Source organism: Acanthisitta chloris, unplaced genomic scaffold, assembly GCF_000695815.1.
Source record: "Acanthisitta chloris isolate BGI_N310 unplaced genomic scaffold, ASM69581v1 scaffold4869, whole genome shotgun sequence".
Taxonomy (NCBI): domain Eukaryota; kingdom Metazoa; phylum Chordata; class Aves; order Passeriformes; family Acanthisittidae; genus Acanthisitta; species Acanthisitta chloris.
In genome coordinates, this window is record NW_008689673.1 from 65,713 (window position 1) to 90,210 (window position 24,498).

At 41.7% G+C, this 24,498-nt stretch overlaps 1 protein-coding gene across 1 annotated transcript in view; it reads left to right on the plus strand.

The window, feature by feature from the left end:
• The window catches only part of FILIP1 (filamin A interacting protein 1), a 77,175-nt gene that overhangs the window by 41,919 nt on the left and 10,758 nt on the right, over window positions 1-24,498 (plus strand). The window contains exon 5 of the mRNA XM_009081498.1: window positions 17,724-20,529. Coding sequence (XP_009079746.1) covers window positions 17,724-20,529 — 2,806 coding nt within the window. The remainder of the gene's footprint in view (window positions 1-17,723; window positions 20,530-24,498) is intronic.

A 24,498-nucleotide genomic window follows, 5' to 3' on the forward strand; every position in this document is an offset into this window, starting at 1 on the left:
AAGATTAGAAACAGGTTTCAGTCGAAGTGCCAGTTTTCAGTTAACTTCTAAAAACTCTAGATAGATGCCACTTATTTCCAAGTATAAATATATGACAATAGACACTCAAGCTTGAACATATTGGATATTTGCTTTATGTTTAGATGAAACTTTCCCTGTGCAGAGATGCACAGACTAATTAGTGAAGTATATGACCTACTACTTTGATTAATGCCCTAATATACTCAAGACCTGTTCTATACAGTCTGCTGACTTCCACTAAGTAGTGTGAAGAACCCCAAGATGTCATCTGAGTAGGAGGGCTCTTCTGACTCACTGAGCCTATATAGAAGTTTTCCTAACCTTAAACAGATGTACTGCTTTTCCCATCTTCTTTCTCCAAAAGGATGCTCAGTTGTGCATCCCTTCTCATTCCTGCAGTATCTCCAGCAGCAATGGAGAATAATAATGAGTTTTAGATTTGCATAATTTCATTTTTCATTTCTTTTTAAGGGTTATATGTGGAAAAATCTTAAGGCAGAAATAAAAAAAACCAGGCAGGGGTGCAAATATCCATACAAAGTGTTCTTGTGAAATTTGCCAAAGCCTGTGCAAATGTGAGGGGAGAGAAATACAAAATGTATAATTTACCACATATTTGTAAAGTGCCTGATAGGTGCCTGATTATAATATTATGTTGCCATAGTTAGTGTTTCAACTACTTTTTTAAAAACTCATTAAAACATGCCAATTTGGGTGTAAGATAATTATTTTAAATGTCAACAAAGAAAATCTGGTGGCTTAATTCACAAGACGAGCTAGTCATAAAAACATATCAAATAACCCTATGCTGTTCACCTGGACCATGGGAGACTTTCAATCCTTCTGTCAGCCTGTTGGGATCTGAATCCACCTCCCTGAGGAGACCCTCCTGATCATGTGCCTGGTGCCTTGGGATGTCTGTTCCCATTCTTCCTGGGCAAAATTGTTCCACTTACGTAATTTTGAGTACACCAAAATGGTGAAAATACTCTCCTCTTGTAGGTCAGTGTCTGGGTATTCAAATTCCCCCAGGCACAGAAATGCAATGGGCCAGGCAGGTCACTCTCTCTTCTGAGAAAGCAAGGAATTTTCACTTGCTGGTTTGGTGAATTGTGCCAAGACATGGTCCTCTCTATCTGCTGCTTTTCTTAAAATGACAAAGATAGAAATGAAACTACTGATTTGAGATTAAAAAAATGTTCCACCAAAATCCACATGAAACTATTTTTTCACTTGAAGGAGAGAGAGAAAAATAAAGCTTTTTTTTTGTTTCTTTCTTGATACTTATTGAATTTTTTGTTCAGCTCTGAAACTGAAAAATCAATTACTCACACAGCTCTGTTATTCAGTTGCTTATGTTCGGGAATGATTAATAGTAACACAGCTGAATATGTAATGCCCTAATGAGAAAAGATAAAGAAATGAGCAGAAAATGAGGCTAAATTACAGCAGAGTGACAGCATTGCTTTTCTGATGATAGCAATTATGTCATAGCTGAAAAAGTATCTCTTGGTGACAAGTACATATATCACAGCATGAAAGTTCCTGTACAGTTCCATTTAAAATGTTTGTTTTCAGAGGAACTGGAAAGGGATAGATGTATTCTCTTTCATCATTTAAATGTCAGGCTGTTCCTAGATGACTTAACTTGTTTTAAAATGATGCATTGCTTTCAACATTTTTTCATTTGGAAAATTGCTGGCTGGGAGACAACCCTAGTTTCCAAACCCAGCAGGGGCAGAACAGTATCCGTCCTGGTGAAAGGCAGGAGGGTGGTGGAGGACAGGGCACTGCTGCTTGCAGTTGTTGTTGCACAGCTCACACAACGTGGGCATGGCTAATCCTACAGCAGAGCATGTCCTGGTTTGACTGGCCCATGTCCTTACCTGACAGACCAAGTGCTGTTGGGCCAACCTGCTTTCAGTGGCAAGCACTATTGCTTTGTGCCCATCATTAGCACACCGAGTTCTCTCCATCCAGCTTCTTCAGGTCTTGGGAAAAAATTAATCTGTAAACATGCCATCCTGATGCTGGATTTTATGAGCATGTAGCTGGCATAGCTGCAATTCCTTTGAAGTCAGTAGAGCTCTTCTTGATTAATGGGATTAATGAGAATCAGAGTAGGAACTCTGAAATGTTAAAATTGTGATTGTGCATGTACTTGTAGAAGTCTATACATGCATATATGAATGTATTACACACAGCAGTTTCTTGAGTGGACTTAGAGCTCCTGAGTAAGGGTTTGTTCAGCAGCAAAATAACTTATAAACAATATACATTTCCTCTATGGTTATATTTTTATAATTTCTATGCGCATTTCTGTTCATAATAATAGTAGTAGTAATATTTTAATGAGTATATATTTTTTACATAATTTCTACAGCCAAATTCTGCCTTTGTGTTTTGAATTACATTTGGTCAGCATTGCTTATTGATTCTACCAAGGAGTCTGTAAGCTTTTGCCTCTTTGTGCATGAGGCATCATTTGCACTTACCTCAGTATTAGATTTTAGATAATAATAGTGATTTGTAAGTGAGGATGCACAGTGGAAGTCAACAGATAATGACTGAACACCTGACAAGAGAACAACAAGGCCAGGTTGTATAAGCCCTGCAGTTATTCAGAGGGCAATACAGACAGAGTAGAAAGAAATTTTAAGGCAGAGGTAAGCAGAGCACCTTCTACTTCACACTCACTGTATGAAACTGGCCCAGTTTCTCCTTGCTTGCTCTCCATCTCAGAACCTGAGTTTTCCCTGTTCTTTCTTTTCACCATTCAAACATTCAACAGGCAGATGGTCAGGGCATCATCTTGGAAAAGGGTAGTGCAAGCTAGAATTATTTTAGACTGAGGAGAGAAATAAAACCAGATATGCCACTCCTAGGGCAAGTAATACACAGCTGCTGGTGCAAGACTCTTTTAAGTCTTTCTTTGAATGGAAGCACCTACATCTCCCATCCTTGTGTGATAGCAGTGTTTCTTGGGTCCTGTGTTTCTTGGGTCCTCAGAACAAGGTCCTCACTTTTAAAGATGTGTACTTCATGAGGCTCAAACAACCTCAGGTGAGGAATGATGTTCAGCTCAGTCAAGATGATGGGACTACCAAGGATGGTAGCAACTTTGGGCAACCAAGATACAGATCTGCTCAAAAATCAGGTGCCTGTGAACATTCAAATTCATATGTGTACTCATTGGGTTTTTCGGGTTTGGTTTGGGGCTTTTTAGTTTTATCTTTTCCTTTTAAAATTCTTCATTGATTGCATTCCAGATATCTGTGAGAGTCTTTTTTGGATCCTGCTCTAAGCAACTAGAAGGGCAAGGTTAAAACAGCAAGCTCAAATCTCGGGCGAGTCTAGCCCCTGTGTGAGGGCTGGAGAGGGATGCAGTGGGGACAGACTCTTCTGTAATTGCCTCTCAATAGACACAAATCTAATGCAATCAGCAGACCTAAGAATTGCTGTAGTAAATAGCTACATGGTAATCAAAAAGCTTTGTGTAGGTGTGTGTTTGCGGGGGTTATTTGGCATTTTTTCCACAGTTGTGATGGGTTTGGTGTTTTGTTATTTTTGTTTGTTTGTTTTTGTTTGGATTTTTTTGTTTTGGTTTGTTTTTGATGCTGAACCTCCAGAAAACATAGGCAAAAAGGTGGGGTTATGATATGGATGTGGTGGGCAGGTGTGTGCTTCTTTGTGTTCAGGGCAAGAGCTGAGGATACTGGCATGAAAATTAACCGAAATAACTTCATAGCCTTTCAGACTGAGAGTTGGGACATGGCATATTAGGATGTGGTGTGACAGCCAGGATTACTCAGTGCTGACGTTGTTGAAATCCATCAGCTCCTCTTTAGTTCATAAAAGCAGCCACTGACTGCTTTTACTGCATTTGAATATTTTAATAAGGGTTCATTATTTGCTAAATCACTGAATATGGTACTCAATGGAAGTCATGTTCAAAAATCAAGAAGGAACCTTCATGAGATATTTTCTTTTTCTCTGCTTTTGTATTTTCTATTCTTTCATTCCTATATCAAGTTGTGACCGAGGTGGTCACAACTTGATATATATGATATAAACATATACATGATATAAACATATATATGATATAAACATATATATGATATAAACAAGGGCACACATAGCCTGTATTTCTAAAAAGATGAGACTCTGCATTGACAGAGATGAATTTTTATATTGACTCCACTTGAGCAGTTACTTGCTTTCAAGTTGCTTTGCTGATGTACAGCTGTGTGAGGTTTTCCATGCTTGACTAGCCCAGTGCCTGCAATTATATGAATGATGCTATTTCCTAAATCCAAATTTTAAACCTCTTCACTCTATTTTTTCGTACATTTTGCCATGTGTGAGACCCCCTCATAGTGACTCCAGATACCATTGCTTTGTGTTGTTTGATGTTAAAATGAAGCAGCAATTCTTTGGAGCTCATTTTCTCTCATTTTTCCTGCACACTTGTTTGTTTTATTCACTCTATCAAATACATTATTTCAGTGATGTATCAAGTGGAATGCAGTAAGGTGGACAACCTTTAGTTTTAAGTGTAGGACTTGGGAGCCTTTCAATCCCAGTCAGTCACTGGATTACCTTGCTTTGAGGAGGGGTCAGTGAGAAGCACAACAGAAAAGGAAGTCCAGAAAAGGTCAGTAGGAGTTAGAGAAACAGGGTGAGAACTGGACTGATGGACCTGGAAGGTAAAGGATGAGGAATAGAAAAAAGACAGGTTTAGGCCAACAGAACAAAAGCAAGACAAAAGTGAAAAATCAGCCAGGCTTAATTTCATGTCCCAGACCCAGCTTGAGCAAAAGAGGCCAATACACTGCCAAAAAACTCATTCTCTCCTGGTAAACTGAGAACAAGCATGGTTCCCTGGGCTTTCAAAGCCTCAAGCTCACTCCTCCATCTAATTTTTCCACATGAACACCTAGCATGTCCAAGGTGAGCAGTTTGAAAAAACAAGGGTGGAGCCCAGTGCAGGTACAGAAGGCATTAGTGGGGTGCTCTGATTGAGCTTGGAGAGGTGAAGCAGCCAACGCTAACAATGGCAGGTCCACAGAGGGCAGCAAGGAACCATCCTGCTATGTGCTCGTCTGAGGTCCTGGACACCAAGAGATGCTTTGGTCAAAGGACTACAGCCAACTTCTACGATACTGTTGGTGCTTATTCACAAAATAATGACCAAAGCATACTATAAACAGTAACCTTGATGCAGACATGTCCTGTTTCAGCTGTAATCACTTTTACTTGAGGGAGTCCCACCAGTATTGGAGATGCTGAGCTTTCCCAGTTATCAAAAGGATACACACAAGTGTTAAGAAAGCAGAAAATCAGAAGGAAGAAGGGGGAGGAGGGCAGGGGAAGAAGGGAGGGGGGAGTGCAACAGGAAAAAAAAAAGCCAGAAATGCTTTTGTTAAACTTTTAAATCATGTACCCGTAAAGGCAGCAGATCCTAATATAGGGAAATTTTCATGCTGCACAGAGAAAAATAATTTAAAACCTAGGCAGCATGACTTATTTAGAAAGATCTGAGGAGTAATAAAAAAGCCTGTGTGCAAATGTGTGTGCGTGTGCGTGCACAGTTTCTTTAACAGCTGCATGGAACAACCTGTTTTAAATAAGAACAAAGGTGAACAAAGCCAGTTGTCAGTGCAGCTCACCAAATGAAGTTTTTTAATGTGCATGACGTATGCCATATAAAATCTATAACAGCCCAGAGTCCAACTTGAAGTCTTTTTCTCAGGCTTTTCTTACAAAGTCATCTTTCAAGAATTTACTGTATTTATCTTCATTATTTATTTATTTCCAAAAGGCCAAATGGACCACCTTGTTCACTATCTCTTCAGCAGCAAATTAAAATCAGCCTCTTCTCTCCCTCAGTATTAAAAATTTTCATGTTCTATCAGGATGCCACTGAACTAATTCATATTTCTTGCACTTAGAGTAGGCAACCTTCTAAGTAGAAAGTGGAGATCAGGTCTGACTTACCAAATGAGTTTAACTTTACCGAAAGAAGGGAAAAAAACCCCAAAACTAAAATAATGATGGAAGATTTTCACTGCTTTGAAGGTTTTATGAAAAAAAAAAAAAGTCTGGCAAGCACACAATGTACTTTTTCATGTATGCAAGTAAACACAAATTTAGGAAAAGCTGTGCTTTGCACAAACAGAAATATTTGGGCTTTTCGTAACATGTTAGAGAACTTGGAGAGAGTTGCAAGCTCTGCCTTCACTATAAATGTTACATGTGTTTCTGCACTGAAGATAAAAAGCCAACAGAGAGCAGGGCAGTCTGCTGGAAAGGTTACAAAGCCCCGTTTACAGAGAATTTTATAATCAGGCAATCATTTGTTACAAGTCTCCAAGATCCACAAGAGGAATCCATTGCTGTGCAGAGTTTAGGGAATATTTAAAGAGAGCAACTTATCAAAGAAATGTGTAGTCTATTAGCACATCATTAAATTGTTAAACCAATTCCATCTTTTGCTTCCCACTTACTCTCCTCTATGGCAGACAACTGTGCCAGATGCACAGAACCATTTCTGACTTTCGGAGGTGAGTTGGAATTTGGGATTCGTATCTATTCCCTCCCCTGCTTTTATTTCTTGGTGTTTTTCTTATCTGGTCTCACAATGTTGCAAATGCTGCTTTACTCAGGAATGCACTTTTTGGACATTCTGGAAAGCATAAACAAAAAGATTCATGAGCAAGTTAGATTTTCCCAGCCTTTGATGTGACTTAAAAGTAAAGGTACTCTTGAGAAATAACAACATATGGAGCACCTTTATATTTTTATATACACACATAAGGTGATTCCTATGCAGTAAAAGAAAAGCTGTAACTATTAAAGGCCTGTTGGACCTTAGCTGTGACGTCCTATGTGATATCCCCTATTGCTCTGGTATTGGCATAGTGGTGGGTACCTGGAGTAGTTGAACTGGTGATGGAGAATACTTCAATTGTGAAGTCTGGTGGTGGTACAGACACACCTTGGCTAGTTCAGGTGTGTAGGCTCACCACTACCATGCTGCACTTTCTCTAACAAGTCTTGCAGCCAGTTGTCTGCTGGCTCACCTCCAGACCACTTTGGCAACTCTACATCATGTTCCCTGTGCTTTTATTTCTAAGTTGCAGAGTAAGCTGAGGTTGCTGGTGGTCTGGGATAAGTCTCCTCTGGGGATCACCGGTGGTCACAGGTGCCACTGGTGACTGTCATGAGGCACTGTATGTGGTATATATCACCTTGTCTTAGTGATCCAGCTTGATTTGGATTTTTGTTTTGCAAGATGAGGTTGGAACAGGTTGCCCAGAGAGGTTGTGATGTCTCCACCCTTGGAGGTGTCCAAGACCCAAGTAGAGTAGTGCCTGTGTAACCTGCTCTAACTGGACCTGCAGGAGGCTGGACATACAGAGACATCTCCAAGGTCCTTTCCATCCTCAGCCATTCTGTAATTTTATGATGCAGCATGCTCTGGAGGAGACACACATTTCCTGATGACTCTGCTCGCATCCATCTGGGATGTCAGATTCTGTGGCATCCTCTGAGCATTCCCTTCAGCACATCACTTACCAGGCAGGGACACTGGCAATGCACTCAGTCACCCTCTGGTCTTCTCATGGCACATTATAGTTCTGGCTGCTGGTTTTTTTGCTACCAAATTTGTGATGGGTAAAGGCAATCCCTTGAGGTCTCTGGTGTGGGGAGGAGTTCACTGCATGGCTGTTGTGATTGTGAATGGTCAGACTTCATGAGGTGGGTGATCCCTCCTGGCCTGGACCCCCAGTGCTCCCTCCCTTCTTCATGTCACATCTGTACAAAGCTGACTGCTGTAAAACTCATGGCTGATTTTCTAATATAAATATTAGGATCCTCTTGACATCCCTGAAATTTGTGCTCTGAGCTGAGACCATGAAAACACAGATGAGGGAAGATGTGTCACTTGCAGTTCCAGCCTGACCCACGAATGGCAACAGTGGGTGCAGTGGGACTGGGACAAGCTGTGTGACAAGCTCAAAGACCAGATCCAGCTGGGATGGGGTGTGTGACCAGATATCCTCCTGCCGAGCCAGCAGTGCCAGCTGAACAGAGCCTTGCTCTGAGCTGCTGATCACAGCCAAACCCATCTGTCAGCAGATAGTTTTGAAACTTGCTTGCAAAGTGCCTTTCTAGTATCAAACTGCCTCCAGGCTGACACCCTGCTATTGCTATCAATTATTTTGTTAACTCAGTACAGACTTTTATGCAGGCAGTCTAAAGGGTCTAAACTTTTCTGAGCTCTTCAAAAGTGCCAATATAATGCCACATCATTAGATTTCAATGGTCAATATCTTTTTTAGTATTTACCATCGTACATGCAATTTCCTCTTTTTTTTTTAAGAATATTTAGCTCTATCTGAATAGTTGTTAGGATTGGAAAGGACACAGTAAGTAGAGTAAGTAGAACATTTGACTGCTCAATGCATGTGATCATTTGTAATTGAATAATCAAACATGATCTGTTTTGTACAGCAACCTTTCCTCTGACATAGGAATAATAGAAACACCGAGATGCATCAGCACTGCACATAGGAAGCAATGATGTCTCTGTAGGACCCCAACTTCATCTTTTGGAAAGTATTTAGTAAATGAGGTAGAGGAATATAAAAAGGGAGAGAATGATTAAGGCTGGTATATGTTTCCCTGGAAAATGTGACTGTACCCTTGTTGCGTTTGTGTGACGGATTTCCTACATGGCTCTAGTTAAGTCATGTGAAGCTAATTTGCATGGATTGTGAATGTTTTTCACTCTAAGACTGATTCTCATTCTGTGGAACTTGTTGGATCTGGGCTCTGACGTGCAGGCGTCTGGAGCATCCACTGCTGAGCTGGAGGCAAATGGGGTTGTCATCCAAGCACACAAAACACCCACCCTGCAGCACTCTGTACTCCAGAGCAGGTGTCCCAACCAAAACCCTAGTCCCTTTGTGCTTCTATCTCTCACCCAGAAACTAATAATTCTGTTCTCAGCAGTCTGAAGAGGGTGTGGTAAATAGGGCCTTGAATAAAGAGCATAAAATCAATCACCAAGCACCTGCTTCTCAAATGAGCATTGTCCAGCCTGTGTGTTGCATGAGGTGAGGGTTCTGAGGAAAAATAATGGAAGAACATGAAATTAGATAGTTTCTCATAAATGCAAACACACAGTGGTCCATGTTTGTGCATAATAGTGCTCTACATGATAAGTTTTCAGTGTTTCTGGCTATTAAAAGCCTCTTAAAAAAGAGGAAGGTGAACAGGAATGGGAAGAAGTGAGCAAAGGTGAAGGAAAAGGAGAAAGGGAAGGGGAAGAGAAAGGGAGGAGTGGTTTCTAGTTCCCCTTGTAAAGACTGAAAAGGTGATCGTGGGCAATCCAGGGAATCATTAGGCAAATAGAAGGAATCCCCTGATTCTTTATGTTGTTTTGGGAACAAAAAGGGCTAATTTAGGACTTCATTAATGAAGGGAGCTAGCAGAACGGTGCTTTTCAGACCTCACCAGACTCAGTTAGCCTTGCTACTATGCATGGATTTTCAAAACCAAACACTCGCGTATATTAAATCCCCAGGGGATTTTCTTCATGTATTCATGCCTTTATCAACCGATGCTAAGATCAGCCAGCGCGTCCCAACAGTAGCACTGCCACTTCAAACACCGGCAAGACAAGAGAAAAGCAACAGGAACTTTTGTTGAGCCAGAGGAATGACTCGGCAGCTGCGACTGGGAAGCATCGCTTTGTGCATCCCAGTTCAGCCAAAAAAAAAAAACAACTCACAAGGGTTGTCCGCGGCCGAATTAGCATTTCTTAACCTCTAACCTACACGCTGCACTGTAGTGGAGGGGCTGTCAATAATAAACTGCGGGGATGCGGTCCCAAAGGGGAGCGCTGGCAGGAGCGAAGCGATTCCAAACCCTTTCCTGCAGCGGCTCCACCCCCGTGTGCCCGGGGGGAGCGAACAGTGCCCGGCCCCGCGGCAGCGGCACCGGCACTCTCCTCTGGAGCTGTCGTCTGCGTCCCGTAAAAAAAATTAGTCTGGTTGTAAGGTAAGAGAATGGAGATTATTTTTTGGAGCGCCGCTCGCGGAGCGCACCGCGGGAGGGAGGCTGGAGCGGGTCGGGATGCTCGGCGGCTCCTGCAGGGCTGGACCGGGCAGGAGGTGCTCAAAGTCCGTGCCGGCTCCGAGCTGGCTGGAGCGTTGGGCTGGAGCCCTGGAAGGTGCACCTGGTGGGGATATGTTGCGGGGCTTCCCCTCCCAGGAGGCACACGGAGGGGTCAGGGAAGGATAAGCGCAGCGCGGAGTTAGGTTTGGCAATTTTCATCTCTCAGCTGAGCGCTGCTCTGCCTTTGCTCTCAGATGGTGTTTGTATGCTTTCTGTGCATCCTCCTTCCCTCCTCTGATCGCCGAAATTAATGAGGGTATCCTAACTGGGAGGCTTGGAAAAAGTGCCTGTCCGGTCACAATCCTGTTTCATAGTCTGAACGGGTGTTGGTCAGGTTCTGTTCTGAAAGACCTTTGGTGCATTTCTCATGTGAACAAGGTGCTGGAAAAGTGGGGGGAGTCACTCAATCTAGTAAGTGCTCTTATTCCAAAATACTGCCTTGAGTCACTATTCACTTAGAGTAAGTAGCAATAGTGTAAGTAGGAAGTAATAAGTAAGTAGTAAGAAAGTAATAGTGACTTTCAACACAAAAGAACTATTTCAGCAAACTGGATTTGAATTTTCACAAAATAAGTGTTAGAAGGAAGAAGAAAAATTATCATAGAAGACATGCAATGTGTCCTCCTAAGGAAGAAAACATTTCCTTTACTTTCAGTATATTTTGGGAACTGTCGTGTTTCTGATGATATAGTTTGATACAATCATTTCTCAAAAGTTAATTCAGCAGTGAAGAATATGCAGTTTTTCAGACTTTGAGTTTGTGTATTAGGTAGCCACAAAAAACTGTCTTTAGATTTACTAGAACTGATAACTTCTGTTGTACAAGCTTTCAGAGTTGACTCTTTAATAAACTGAACAGCAACTTGGGAAGTTCTGTAGCAAGGTCATTGAAACATTTGTCTTGCTCCTTGCCTTTTAAGTTTAATGGATAGAAAGGAGAAAATAGCACAGATGTGCTTATTCTTCTTCTTGACGTGGGACCTGATCTCATTTACGTCTTTCTTTTCTCAGTTGAGATGGATATGAGGGAAGGACTGAAGCTGAAGATTTGAAAGTGTTACCTAATTTCAAATTGTCCAATTTAAGTGTTAGACCAGATTGTTTAGCTTCCTAGAGAGGCTGACCACATTTTGGCTTTGATTTTAGCTGAAATTGTAAGTGTTCAGAATTAGCAAAACTCAGCCTTTGGGTGTCTCAGTCTGGTCCCAAACATGGAAGCACTCAGAAGTAGTCCTGACATGTGGAGGATTTCCTAGTGTCTGCAGAAATAATCTTCAAAATCAGCTGTTGTACATTAAACGGGGGAGGGGGGGAGAAGAGGGAACTCCTTTATTAAGTTAAACCACCTCTTGCTGGTTTTCATTGTCCTGGGATTCCAGCAAGCAGCCTCTCACATCACTTAATGGGCAGCAGCTTTCTAGCTACCATTAGGAAGTTGTCCAGTCTCTCTAACTCTGTGTATGCAGTAGCAACCTTTAGACTTGAAGTGGAAAGATGAGCTTGTTAAGGGGTTTGCTTTCCCAGTGGAAATTCCCTTGGGATTGCTGTGTGAGCAGAAATGCTGCTGGCCCCTCAGGAGGAAGCAACCTTCTTCAGCCATCAGTCAGCTCATACTTAGATAGATCAAGTCCTCATTAACATACTTCCTTAACCCCCACTTACTGGCCTTTCACAAAGTAGCTTAGAAGTCATTATATCCCATCTCAACAAACTTTTTGGAATTTAAATGGCAAAAGAAGGTACTACAGGAGCAGTACATCAGATGGCTTTGTGCTGGAGCAGCAATGAGGAACTCTGTGGATCTCCAGGCTGGGTATGAACTCAATTAAAAGGTGCTCCAGAGACCTTACCTGCTTCCCTTCTTTCCATCCTCTTTCTTCTAACTGCTGCTCCTCCTGCTGTCAGTTTTGATTGCTAGGGAAATAACTCTCCACTTTTCCAGACTGCCCTCCTCATTAGCCCATCCTGTGAGTGCTTCATTAAACACTGGGAGACACCTTGGGAAGCTTGGCTTTGTCTGTTTGCAAAGCAGGGGGCTAAACCAGGCCAACACAGCTGAAATGTGGTGCCAGAATGTTCACATGTATGCAAACCATGGGGGCAGCTTATGGCCTTTCAGGGTATCCTCTGGCTTGCCTTGCCTTCCCAGGGTTTCCTTACATAGGGGAGTGCCCATTTCTGTGCTAGAGATGGAAAAGGTTGCATTACTGTGATGTTTCCTCAGCTCAATGGAACTACAAATGGAAACACACTGGTATAATTTTCAATAAATGTTTACGGAGCTTTTCACTTTTGCATGCTCTTAAACTCCTTGAAGTGAATGGTTTCTGAGGGGAGCAGTATGTTTTTGGAAATCACTGAGCATATTTCTCCTGATAAGCGAAGCTTCCTTGTATTTTCTTAAAATATTCTCACTTCAGAGAATGACTTCTCATATCAGCTATCACTGCTAAGCAGGGCTTTTACAGTTTCAAGTTTGCAATATTTATAGCATTTCAAATTTAGTCATGAAGTTGATGATCCTTCAGAAGGCAAGAAAATGTCTACTGATCATTTTGTAATTTCTTTTGCAAATGTGGACAAGAACTAATGATTGATTTTAGCTAAGCTCTTGCTGATGCTACTACTTTTACCATTTACATATAAAATAGATCTCATCTAAAATCCATTGGAGCTCATTGGAGCACTTCTGGTGTGAAACTATTGCAATGTCTTTCAAAAACATGAAAAAATTATTCTCTATGAAGTTTTTCTCTGGTTTGAGAAGAGACTGTGAAAATGGTACTGTGGAATTTCTCCTTTGCATCTCAGTGATTGCACTTGACATGCAGACATAAAACAGGAAAAACAATGTATGTTGTTAAGTGAAGTCTGGAGCTTTATTGATACAATGAATTGAACAGTCTTAAAGAGAATGTTCAACCACCCTGGTGGCCAACCAGCAGACTCCAGCAATAAGCCCTCTGACCACTCTGCATTTCCCATTGGAAGGAGGATATATAGCCATCCATGTCTTCTGACACTTGTCCTTCAGGGCAGATTCAGGACTCACTTGCAGCAGACCAAAGCCCAGCCTGTCTTGGATACCTCTTCTCAACATACCCAACGTGCTGTTTTACAAACTACCTCTATGCTGTAACCCAGGGTTGTCTCTTACAAGTACACTGACATGATAACTGGACTTTTTGGCAGCTGGCAGCTGAGGGTGAGGGGTAAAAAGGGTATGGTATTGATCAGCTTTGCTTTAAGGAAAAATCACCACCCAAACCTGAAGGAGTGATGAGCCTCAGCCTGAGCAAGGAAGGCAGTCAGAACTGGTGGGACAAAGCCCAGGAATATAACCACAAAGAAAAAATGAAGCCACATTTCTGGAGGGATAGGGTTGTAGCTATCAGCATCCCATCGTGCTTCTGTTGATCAATTCATAACTTGGTGGAGGCAAAGGGAAGCAGAAAGACCTTGTGCAGTGAAACACTTTAGTACCAAACCCAAAGGAAGGAGGAGAGGGAGGGTCTAGTTACTGCCCATCCACTCCCACCTTCCTCCTTGCTGGCTGCCTCCAGCACATCATTCATGAAAGACATTAAAACTAGTTCTGTAGTTGCTCTTCCACCACCCTGGTGTCTGCTTTCTCTGCAAGCTGAGATTGGTTGTTGGAAGTCTTCAGGCTCCTACCTCCCTGGTGTGCCTGCCCACAGATCTCCCTCCTGCTACCCTAACACTGCCTGGTGTGGCTGTGAACCACCAAGGCTCTGGAGGGATGCAGGAGATGCAGCTCTCTGTGCAACAGGCACCACATAAAGTTGCATCAGTGGCTTCTGTAGTCCAGTGTTCTATGACATGCCAGTCAAGCATCTTTCTTTATGGTACAAAATCAGGGAACAGGATTGTCCTGGGGTGTTTGTTTTTAACTGGGGCAGTTAATAGTTTGCACATAGTCATACCTAAGGGTTTGCTATTTTATTTATCCAGGACACTGCAACGTAATGTGATTGTCTTGAATACTGGAGAGCTGTAGGGCACCTTATGGCAGCAGGAGACTATGGGCTGAGGCTGCATGCTTTGACATGGTACTTTTGGTAACCCATGGGGAGAAGAGGTGCCACACAGACTTAGCAGTGCTGTCCACAAAGTAGGCAGTATGGTCCCTCTCTCCACAGGGAGCTGGAGCACATCTGCCTGTTTCCCTGCTGAGGTCTGGATGCCCAGCCCCTGAGACTCTTACTGATGAATGCAGATTACCCAATTGTATCCAAACATTTCTCTGATCTCTGAAAAAACACCATAAATCAAGACAGCAAATGCAGGGCCTGGGCTGGGGGTACCAAATAGTTGTCTTGTCAATGTTTTGGCTGTATCTAGCCCCATGTTTCATTATTAAAGGTTTTGTTTTGGTCTTTTTTTAATTGATTTTTTGGCCTATTTTGCTTCTGAATGCAGGTGCTTTCAAACCCTTGACAACCCAGAGTGCATTTGCTCTGGGTAATACATTGAAGACACACATGCTGGGAGGCTGAGGGGCTTTTAGTGTGTCATTGGAGCCCATGCGGGTCTGCCTTACTTAGCAAACATTAGCAGCAGCAGTCAGATGAGAAGCCTGATAATAAATCTCCAGTGAGGTTCAAGAGGGGACAACCTCACCTTGCAGCCCTGCTGAAATTCCAGTTTAATCACTGAGGTATGAAAGACGTACAAGGATGGAAAAGAGGGAACAAGCTTAAACTCAGCTTAATTTTAGCATTTAGAAGTAACACTTAAAAGCTGTAGGTTTTGTTAATTACTTTGGCATTTGCACGGATTTGGATGCTGGTTTCTCATTCAGCCCCCACAGAACCAGATTTTAGAAGCAATTCCCCTAGACATGGAAAACAGGAGTATTGTCAAGTATCTTCATGGAAAGTTCACTTGTCAAATCTAAGATGTTGTAGTTTCACTGTGTTAAAACTGAAACAGGATAAAATTCTGCATGGTGCACATTAGCCAATTCACCTCCACATATTGTCACAGTTACAGTGCTTTATTTTGGCTTTTCCCAGAGGGGCCATCCAGTTATTCCCCACTGCTAGCTCTCCTGCAAGGCAGTGACAGGGCTAACATGCTTCCTTTTCCTGTTGCTCAGTCTCATCCCTGGCATTTTTTTGTCTTAGTTTAACAGATATTTATGGGTTTTTCAGTGCCTTTCTTGCCAGTATTCTCCAGTGGACTCTCAGGTAATCACATGTGTGGCCAGTGAATTATTTTGCACTCTGCTTAGCAGCCTGGGAGGTGTGTGCCACCTGGAGAAACTGCTGGGTGAACAGCCTAGGAACTAAAAATCATAGCAGTTTTCTGAGCATCTCTAGATAGGATTTTGAGTGGCAAGATTGTTGAAATGGGAAAAAAAGATATCTTCTGGGTTTTTTTTCCTTTATGGAGGTCACCTTAAAATTTTCCTGTGGGACAGGGGAGGCTGGAAATATTCTTGTATGTTCACAGCTTTGGGAGATGTGTCATCAAGAGCACCACCAGGTTAGGGTACACTGTTCTGTTGTGGCAAATAATATTTTGTGGAAGGGCACATACTATTTCTTTAAAAATCTATCCTGGGGGAGATGAGGGAGAGTTCTTTGCAGAAACATTTGCATGAAGCAGTGTGATAGAGCAGCCAGGGAATATACTGCATGCTAATAAAGTTCCTTCTTTGGTGTGAAAAGTGCATGCTTTGTGAGTGACAGTGGGTCTTTTTTACCTTTTGACATTCTAACTTGACCCATAATGAGGCATCCACCAGCATGCCTTTTCAGCCCTTTCCAAAGAGCTGCCAAAACTAAAGAGATGATTTTTTTTTTTTTTAGAATAATCTGTGACCCAGCAAGGTTGACTGTAAGGTTTGTTTGTTTTTCTCTCTCCCGCTGGTTCCTACTATTCTCTTACTCCCACATCCTATCCGACTCTTGTTTTCAAATGCATTCTTCAGCCTTCTCCTTCCCTACCTACTGCATCCTGTGTTCTGCTTTCTGACTTCCTTCTCTTTTCTTATAGCTTTTCTTTCCAGTTCCTTTTCATTCTGGTCCCTGAGGAGTAAGGAGTGAAACATTAACAGTTGCTGGAGTACCAAGTTAATATGTCTGTTGTTATGAGTGTAGAGTTCAGGTGAGGGCTCTGGAAGACATCCTCTGTGTGCAACATTGTGCACCACTTCATTGCTGGGCCAGCAGAGAGGAATGTGTATCTGTGCTTCACCCACTACCATCTACAGTCCAGCATTTAATATAAAAATACCAATAAAAGTTGATCTCTTATCCAAAAGATATGGATGTTCCAGTTACCGCAAGTCAGTTAACAGGAGTTAAAAGAACTAGAAAAGTTTCAGACATAGGGTAAGCAAAGCAAGTGGATTTGAATCATCATATGTGTCTTGATAGGGGATATGGGAGTTGTAGGCACTGTGACAGAGGTTTGGAAAACATGTAATTTCACAGCAAATTCTGTGTGCATACCTGTTTCTTTTCTAAGCTGGACTGCAGCTTTTACAATGGGCTTTTAGATTGGTAGGAGATACATCCCTGTGTTATCTGTACCTCTGTGTCAATTGTGGATCCCCATCCTCATAAATCCATGCTTATAACGTGCAGGAACTTCATGTGCTGATGTCAATGTATCCTGAATATAAATCACAGGTGTAAAATACTTACATTACTAATAATTTCTCCATTGAAATGTTGCATGGATAAGGCTGGAAAATGTAAGTCTGAGAATACATCTAATTTGTGTATTGCAAGCTTCTATGTTGTCTGAAAAAACAGCTTTACAGACCATATAGAGATGAGCATTTTCCAGATGAGGTTAGCTATAGCCAAAGGCTTGAATAGTCTGATCCTTATGGTTGACAAAATCTGTTGTTGTAAATGGAAACGTGTCTGGAAGAAGAAGCTTTTTAATGTAATAGTCACTCTGCTGGCAAATTTATCCTGCTGCTAATTTCGTATGCCTGTGATGCCCAGATGGTTATCAGTTGTGTGCTAATGTAATCTCCTGTGCTCCTGGTTTATTTATAACCAGGACTGATCCATTCATGCATGGCTGCATATGGCCATTAGTTTTCATTTTTATCTTGTTTTACACATTTTTGTTTATGCAAGACATAAGGAAGAATCGACCTTGTAAAACAAGTTGGGTATAAACAGATTGGTGAGAAGATAATACCTGTCCTTTTGGGATATCATGTGCTTTTACCAACATCATCCTAACAGAGAAATAATTGTAAAGAAATTAAAACCTCATGTATTTGTTATCTATACATGTATAAAATTTCACCGTGTTTCAGATTTTTGAGTGATTTTATATATTTTTCAGTTAACTTTCGTAATTTAAAATATTTGGTTTGGGAATGTAACTGTTGTAGGTGAGTAGGTAGGTATTTCTTGAAAGACCACCTATTAAAATCAAAAAGAAGATAAAATGAAAGTGATTTTGAAACCAGAGAAATACACACACACACACACACAGTTTAATGCATCTCTTCTATCTTGTTTCAGGTTGAAGAAACTTCTGGAGCAGGAGAAGATCTATCAAGCCCGGAAGGAGAAGGAACATACAAAGAGAATCAATAAATTAAGAGAAGAACTAGTCAAACTCAAATCATTTGCACTCATGCTGGTGGATGAAAGACAAATGCATATTGAACAACTTGGTCAACAAAGCCAGAAAATACAGGACTTAACCCAAAAACTAAAGGAAGAAGAAGAAAAGCTTAAAATTATTAGTGCAAAAACAAAGGAAGATGGACAAAAACTGATGAAGTTAGAGGCAGAACTTGAACACAAAACATCATCGTTTTCTCAAGAACATGAGGAGATGACTGCTAAACTGGCTAATCAAGAGTCACATAATAGACAGCTAAGGCTTAAGCTAGTGGGATTGACTCGCAGAATAGAGGAACTTGAAGAAACTAACAAAAATCTTCAAAAAGCTGAGGAGGAACTTCAAGAACTAAGAGATAAAATAGCAAATGGGGAATGTGGGAACTCTAGCTTAATGGCAGAAGTGGAAAACCTCCGAAAGCGTGTGCTTGAAATGGAGGGGAAAGATGAAGAGATCACAAAAACTGAATCCCAGTGCAAAGAGCTGAAAAATAAGCTGCAAGAGGAAGAGCACCATAGCAAAGAGTTGAAACTTGAAGTGGAGAAATTGCAGAAAAGAATGTCAGAATTAGAGAAGTTGGAAGAGGCTTTCAGCAAAAGTAAGTCTGAATGCACCCAGCTACACTTAAACTTGGAGAAAGAAAAGAATTTGACTAAGGATTTGATAAATGAGTTGGAAGTGGTGAAGACTCGAGTGAAGGACCTTGAGACATCAGAAAGCAAGTTGGAAAAGGCTGAAATCAGCTTAAAAGATGACCTTACAAAGCTGAAGTCGTTTACTGTGATGTTGGTTGATGAACGAAAAAATATGATGGAAAAAATAAAACAGGAGGAAAAAAAGGTTGAGGGTCTAAACAAGAATTTTAAAGTTGAACAAGGGAAAGTTATGGATGTAACAGAAAAACTAATAGAAGAAAGTAAGAAATTTTTGAAACTGAAATCTGAAATGGAGGAAAAAGTGTCTAGTTTGACAAAGGAAAGGGATGAGTTAATTGGCAAACTGAGAAGTGAAGAAGAAAAATCCTCTGAACTAAGCTGTAGAGTTGACCTGTTAAAGAAAAGAATTGATGGTATGGAGGAAGTAGAAAGAGAAATTACAAGAGGCCGAAGCCGGAAAGGACCAGAGCATGGTTGTCATGAGGACAACAAGATTAAGGAACTTACCATTGAAATTGAAAGACTGAAAAAACGTCTCAAACAACTGGAAGTGGTCGAAGGAGATTTGATGAAGACAGAAGATGAATATGACCAGCTAGAGCAGAAATTTAGGACTGAGCAGGATAAAGCTAACTTTCTTTCTCAACAGTTGGAGGAGATGAAACTCCAAATTGCCAAAACCAAAGCAATAGAAAAAGGTGAAGTGGTGAGCCAGGAGGCAGAGCTGAGGCACAGGTTTCGTCTGGAAGAAGCCAAAAGCAGAGATTTGAAAGCAGAAGTTCAAGCTCTTAAGGAAAAAATCCATGAGCTGATGAACAAAGAAGACCAGCTTTCTCAGCTCCAAGTCGATTATTCAGTTCTGCAGCAAAGGTTTATGGAAGAGGAAAACAAAAACAAGAGCATGGGGCAGGAAGTTATGAACCTAACAAGAGAGCTGGAGCTTTCTAAGCGTTACAGCCGTGCCCTGAGGCCCAGCATAAATGGACGAAGAATGGTTGATGTTCCCGTGATGTCCACTGGTGTGCAAACAGATGCTGTAAGCAATGAAGCAGCAGAAGAAGAAACTCCAGCAGTGTTTATAAGGAAATCCTTCCAGGAGGAAAATCATATCATGAGCAATCTGCGACAGGTAGGTCTGAAGAAACCCATGGAGCGTTCTTCAGTGCTCGAGAGATATCCTCCAGCAGCGAATGAGCTTGCTATGAGGAAATCTTGGATACCATGGATGAAAAAGAGGGAAACTGGGGCTCAGGCAACTCCTGAGAAAGGAGCCCGAACCCACAGTAGTCCAGCACATCCTGGGGAGGTTGTCCTTTCACCAAAGCAGGGTCAACCTCTTCATATTCGGGTGACACCAGACCATGAGAACAGCACAGCTACTTTGGAGATAACCAGTCCCACCGCAGAGGAATTTTTTTCAAGTACCACTGTCATTCCTACTCTGGGAAATCAGAAGCCACGAATAACCATCATTCCCTCTCCAAACGTTATGCCACAAAAAGGAAAAGGCAGTGAAAGTCCCATGGGCTCAGATCGTTCTATGTCTCCAGTCACTATAACAACATTCTCCAGGGAAAAGTCCCCAGAGGGAGGCAGAGCACCCTTTGCTGACAGACCTGCATCACCAATTCAGATTATGACAGTATCAACATCTGCAGCACCGGCAGAAATATCTGTCTCTCCACAGTCACAAGATATGACCATGGGAAGGGCTGTCTTCAAAGTAACACCAGAAAAGCAAACCGTCCCAACTCCAATCCGCAAGTACAATGCCAATGCCAATATTATTACGACAGAAGACAACAAAATCCACATCCACTTAGGTTCCCAGTTCAAACGTTCTCCCAGTGCTGCACCTGATGGTGCAAGTCCTGTGATAACAGTCAGACCAGTGAACATAGCAGCAGAGAAAGAAGTTGTAACCGGTACCGTCCTTCGATCGCCTCGGAACAACTTGTCCTCGCGACCTGCAGCAAGCAAGGTGACAAGTACTATCACTATAACACCTGTTACAACATCTTCCACCCGAGGAACACTATCAATGGTAAGCAGCATAGTCTCATGATGCAGTATTTCTGGTAAGGAAAAGGGCAACCACAGTTTGGGTTTGAGACACCAGCAGGGAAAATGGGTGGAGTGAGGAGAAACTTTTGACTTTTTCAAATACAAGCTTATTTGTAAAATCAGAATTTGCCCAATTCATATATTTTTGTACCAGAGTTGAATGCTGGGACACTTTTGGCATTGTCTGCCAAAGCAGTAACTTTCAGAGGAAGCCCCTTCAAATTTCCTTTAAAGTTGTTTTCATAATGGCAATCCAGTAAAATTGCAAGTGAGAGACAGAGGGACAAAGAATGATGGAGATGACAGAGCAGGAAACTGTATTTTTATTTTTGGTGAGTGCAGTTTCTGACTTCTGAAAATACCAAGTTTTTTGGCTCAGCTGGTGGGTCTTTAGACTCTGATCACACAGGCAGATGTTTCTTTGGTATAATCCCATTATAGTCATAATTCAATTAATGTGTTTTATATTACTGAACTCCAAAGGCATAAATATGCAGACATAGTATCATTGCTTGCAGCTCCAAGCCTCTTTCATCAGTGACTAGTAAAGCTCTTTCTATTCCTCTGAAATTCTCAACTTCTGCAAGTGCTGTATTACAATAGTGCTTCCTCTAACATATGTTTTGCTGTTTTCTCTCTGTGCTTCTGTGGTGATACCCCAGCTTCTTTTTTGTACTTAAATCAGCCTCTCACCTCTATCTTTAACCATAGTGGGTAGTATTTATTGTTAGTCATCCCCCTGGGTTATTATTGGGCATATTTTTTTACTTTTAGTTGGAAATACCCTGGGAAAGAAGAATTTAACAAAAATAGAAAACCAGCAGTACTGTGTTAGCCCAAAAACTTAGCTAGACAGAGTCTGCAACAGATGCTTAAGGGAAGATTAAGTGGGTAAACACACAGTAATGTTTCCCTCAGTGTCTGTTCCCAGTTTTTGGCAATAGGTGGTTATTTTTTTCTGAACCAGGGCCTGTAGCCACATCTTTGTCTTTAATAGACCGTGGCGGAGTTTTCTTCTATTTATTCTTTTAATTGCTTTTTGAACTCATTTAAACTGTTGTTTCCACAACATCAGGGGGCAGTGAATGCAGTTGTGGGCTTTGGGAAAAATGCTCCTTTGTTTGATACCTTTTATGCAATACCTTCATTGGTTACAGCCTCTTTCATGTATCTTGACAAATACTGAATAATCATCCCCTGTTCACTTGTCTGTGCTCAGGAGTCTGCAGACCCCTACAACACGCCTCTTCAGCCACCTCTTTCCCAGCTGAAATGTCAAAGTGTATTTAAGATACACTTCCACACTTTTGGAGAGAGGCTGCCATTCCCAGTTAAGCCCTCTGACTCAAGAAAACTTGCATTCATCATACAGATCCCTTTGGGATTGCACATGTGCTGTCTCTCTCCCCATATATGTAATGTACTGTAGATATTCTACTGTACACTGTTTTCCTGCATATTAGAGGCAATTGTTAATTTTTTTAAAAAGTCTTGAAATAATTAATTTACAAACTCCTTTGTCTCTCAGAAGCTTGGAAAACTTTTTTTTTAAACTTTTCTTTTTAACTAGATGTCTGTCTCTACTGTGATGATGCACTGAACCGTGGCAGACAAAACTTTTTTGTTTTGTTTCCTTCTGGCTAAAAACTGGTTGCTTTCTTCACTGCATCCTCCCCGATTTGGAATGTAAGGAAAATAGTTCAGCCATAAGATTTACTTTATCTTATGCTTCCTTTTGCTTTTTAACATCCCTAGTCAGATGAGCAGGCAACTTTGGACATGCCCAAATGTGCCTTTTCCTCCTCAACTCCCTGAAAAAAACCCAAACAGGAGTTGTGTATTCACCATCTGTTTTACAAAAACATTTCAAAACCCCTACTCAGAAAAAAAACAAGTTGTGATCATTTACTCAGTAACCCTAGAAGAAACCAACATTGATACAATTTTGAGGGGTTAAGTTAATAAAAACACACATGACAAAATGATACTTAGCTGCTTCCTTAGCTCACTGGGTTTAATTTTTCTCTTAGCTTGTCTCATACAAGATGCTTTGTACAATGTACTGATGCAGTGCCAGGCTACAAAGGGAAAAATAAGTCTGAAATTCCTAGCTCTCATCTGTTCCTATAACAGATTTGCAGTTACTGTTTTCATATTTGAAAACATTTAGCTCTTCTTTCAATTTGAATTTATAGTTATTGGTAGTACTGCAGGTTCACACACAGTAGTTTTGAAGGTCCAGCCTGAGCTGTAGCGAGTCCAAAACCAGAAACTGTGTTTTCATTATGGACCATCATGATTTATGAATCCCATGAATCCCATGGATTAAGGGATATTCTGTTTGTGTTTATTTGCACTGACATACATACACTCTAGAGTATCTAGAGATTTATATTCTCCTGATCCAAGTCCTCTTCTGAGTCTGCAACAGGTTTGATTTAGATAAAATGAGACCCTGATCCAAAGAAAGACCACAGGCATCTGAAGGAGAACTTGGGAAATTTCTGAGCACATAGTCAAAAAGAACCAAAAAAGTCAGTGACTGTATCTCCACTGGTACTTGAACTCACTAGACCAAAATGCTTTGGAGGCACTTCATGTTGTGCCTGCTGCACAAGCCCAGGGCTGGTCAGTTGAGCAGCTGACCTCATCACACCAGTGTTGTCAGTCAGTGTGGTCCAGTCATACAGGGTAGGCTGATCTGATGGAGACTGTTTGACCAGTTGGATTGAATTCCACGTTTAACAGAACCATTGTCACTTTGATGAAAAAAAATAAGGACCAAACCCTAAGCTGGTAACTGTCTTTTCTATGGTAGCCTGTGGATTTGGCTAATTCCTATAGAAGTGGAAAAAATGGGATTTGGTCCTCCTTCGCTTGACTAGAGTCAAACCAATTGCCAGGAAAACACTTGGATTACCCTATCAGACCTAGAAGATGGGTTTTTGTTACAGATGGACCACAGAGACTAGAGGATATGGAGACCAAAATGAACCTGAAACTGTAGTCTGGTTCTTAGTCTTGCCTTAGCACATTGGTCCAAATTCCTGTTCCTGGGACAGTTCATACAGTTTACAGTAAAAATCCCACATAATAAAACCAAATATTCTTTGGGAAAAAATGCCAAATAACTGTGGTGCCTATGTCCTGGTTTTCAATATAGGCTTTACATTTGATTGCAGGATTGCTGGTGAATTTGAATCTTCTTTGGCTTCCAGTATGGGTGTCAGTCCTTTAATCACTCAAGCCCTGTGCTCTCCACCTCCTACAAGCTTGGCATCAAGCACCAGCTGTTTATGCTGCCAGGGTACACAGTGACTTCAGTGCCATGAAAATCTGCAGGAAGCAGAGGGAATCCTGGCTGCAGCAGAGCCAGCATAGTGGCATGGCACCAACCATGCAGAGTGTCCTGTGACTGAGGCAGGAAGGCACAGCTGGGAAGCTGTTAGGTGCCAGAGATGACTGGGCACGAGTTTATGCAGCTCTAAGGCAACTTGCATTTGGGCAGCATTTAGTTTTGAGATCTGCACATAAAGGTAGCTCTTTGGAGGTGTCCCGTGTATGCTCTAGGCTTCTGTTAGAGCTACTGGAGATCCAGGGGGCAGCTCACTTGCCCATACAGAGCATGGATGAGGCTGGTAGGTATAACACACACCTGTACCTTTCTGCAGTGGCAGGTCATGGGATACCTCAGATGGCACAAGATGCCTCAGTGTGGGCAACTGAGTCAGTCTGTAGTCATCAGTCCCCTTGTCAGCACTGAGGCCTGTGTGCTCTCTCTGTGGAGACTGGAGGGTGATTCAGCTGAGACATGGATAGCTTCAGCATGAGCTGAATTGCCCACTGGGCTTCATTGACTGTATTGACTAGATCTCAAGTCCTACCCTTTCATGATTCAGTCACCTAAACATACTTTTTTTAGTGCTGTCAAGTAGCCTACCTAAGTTCC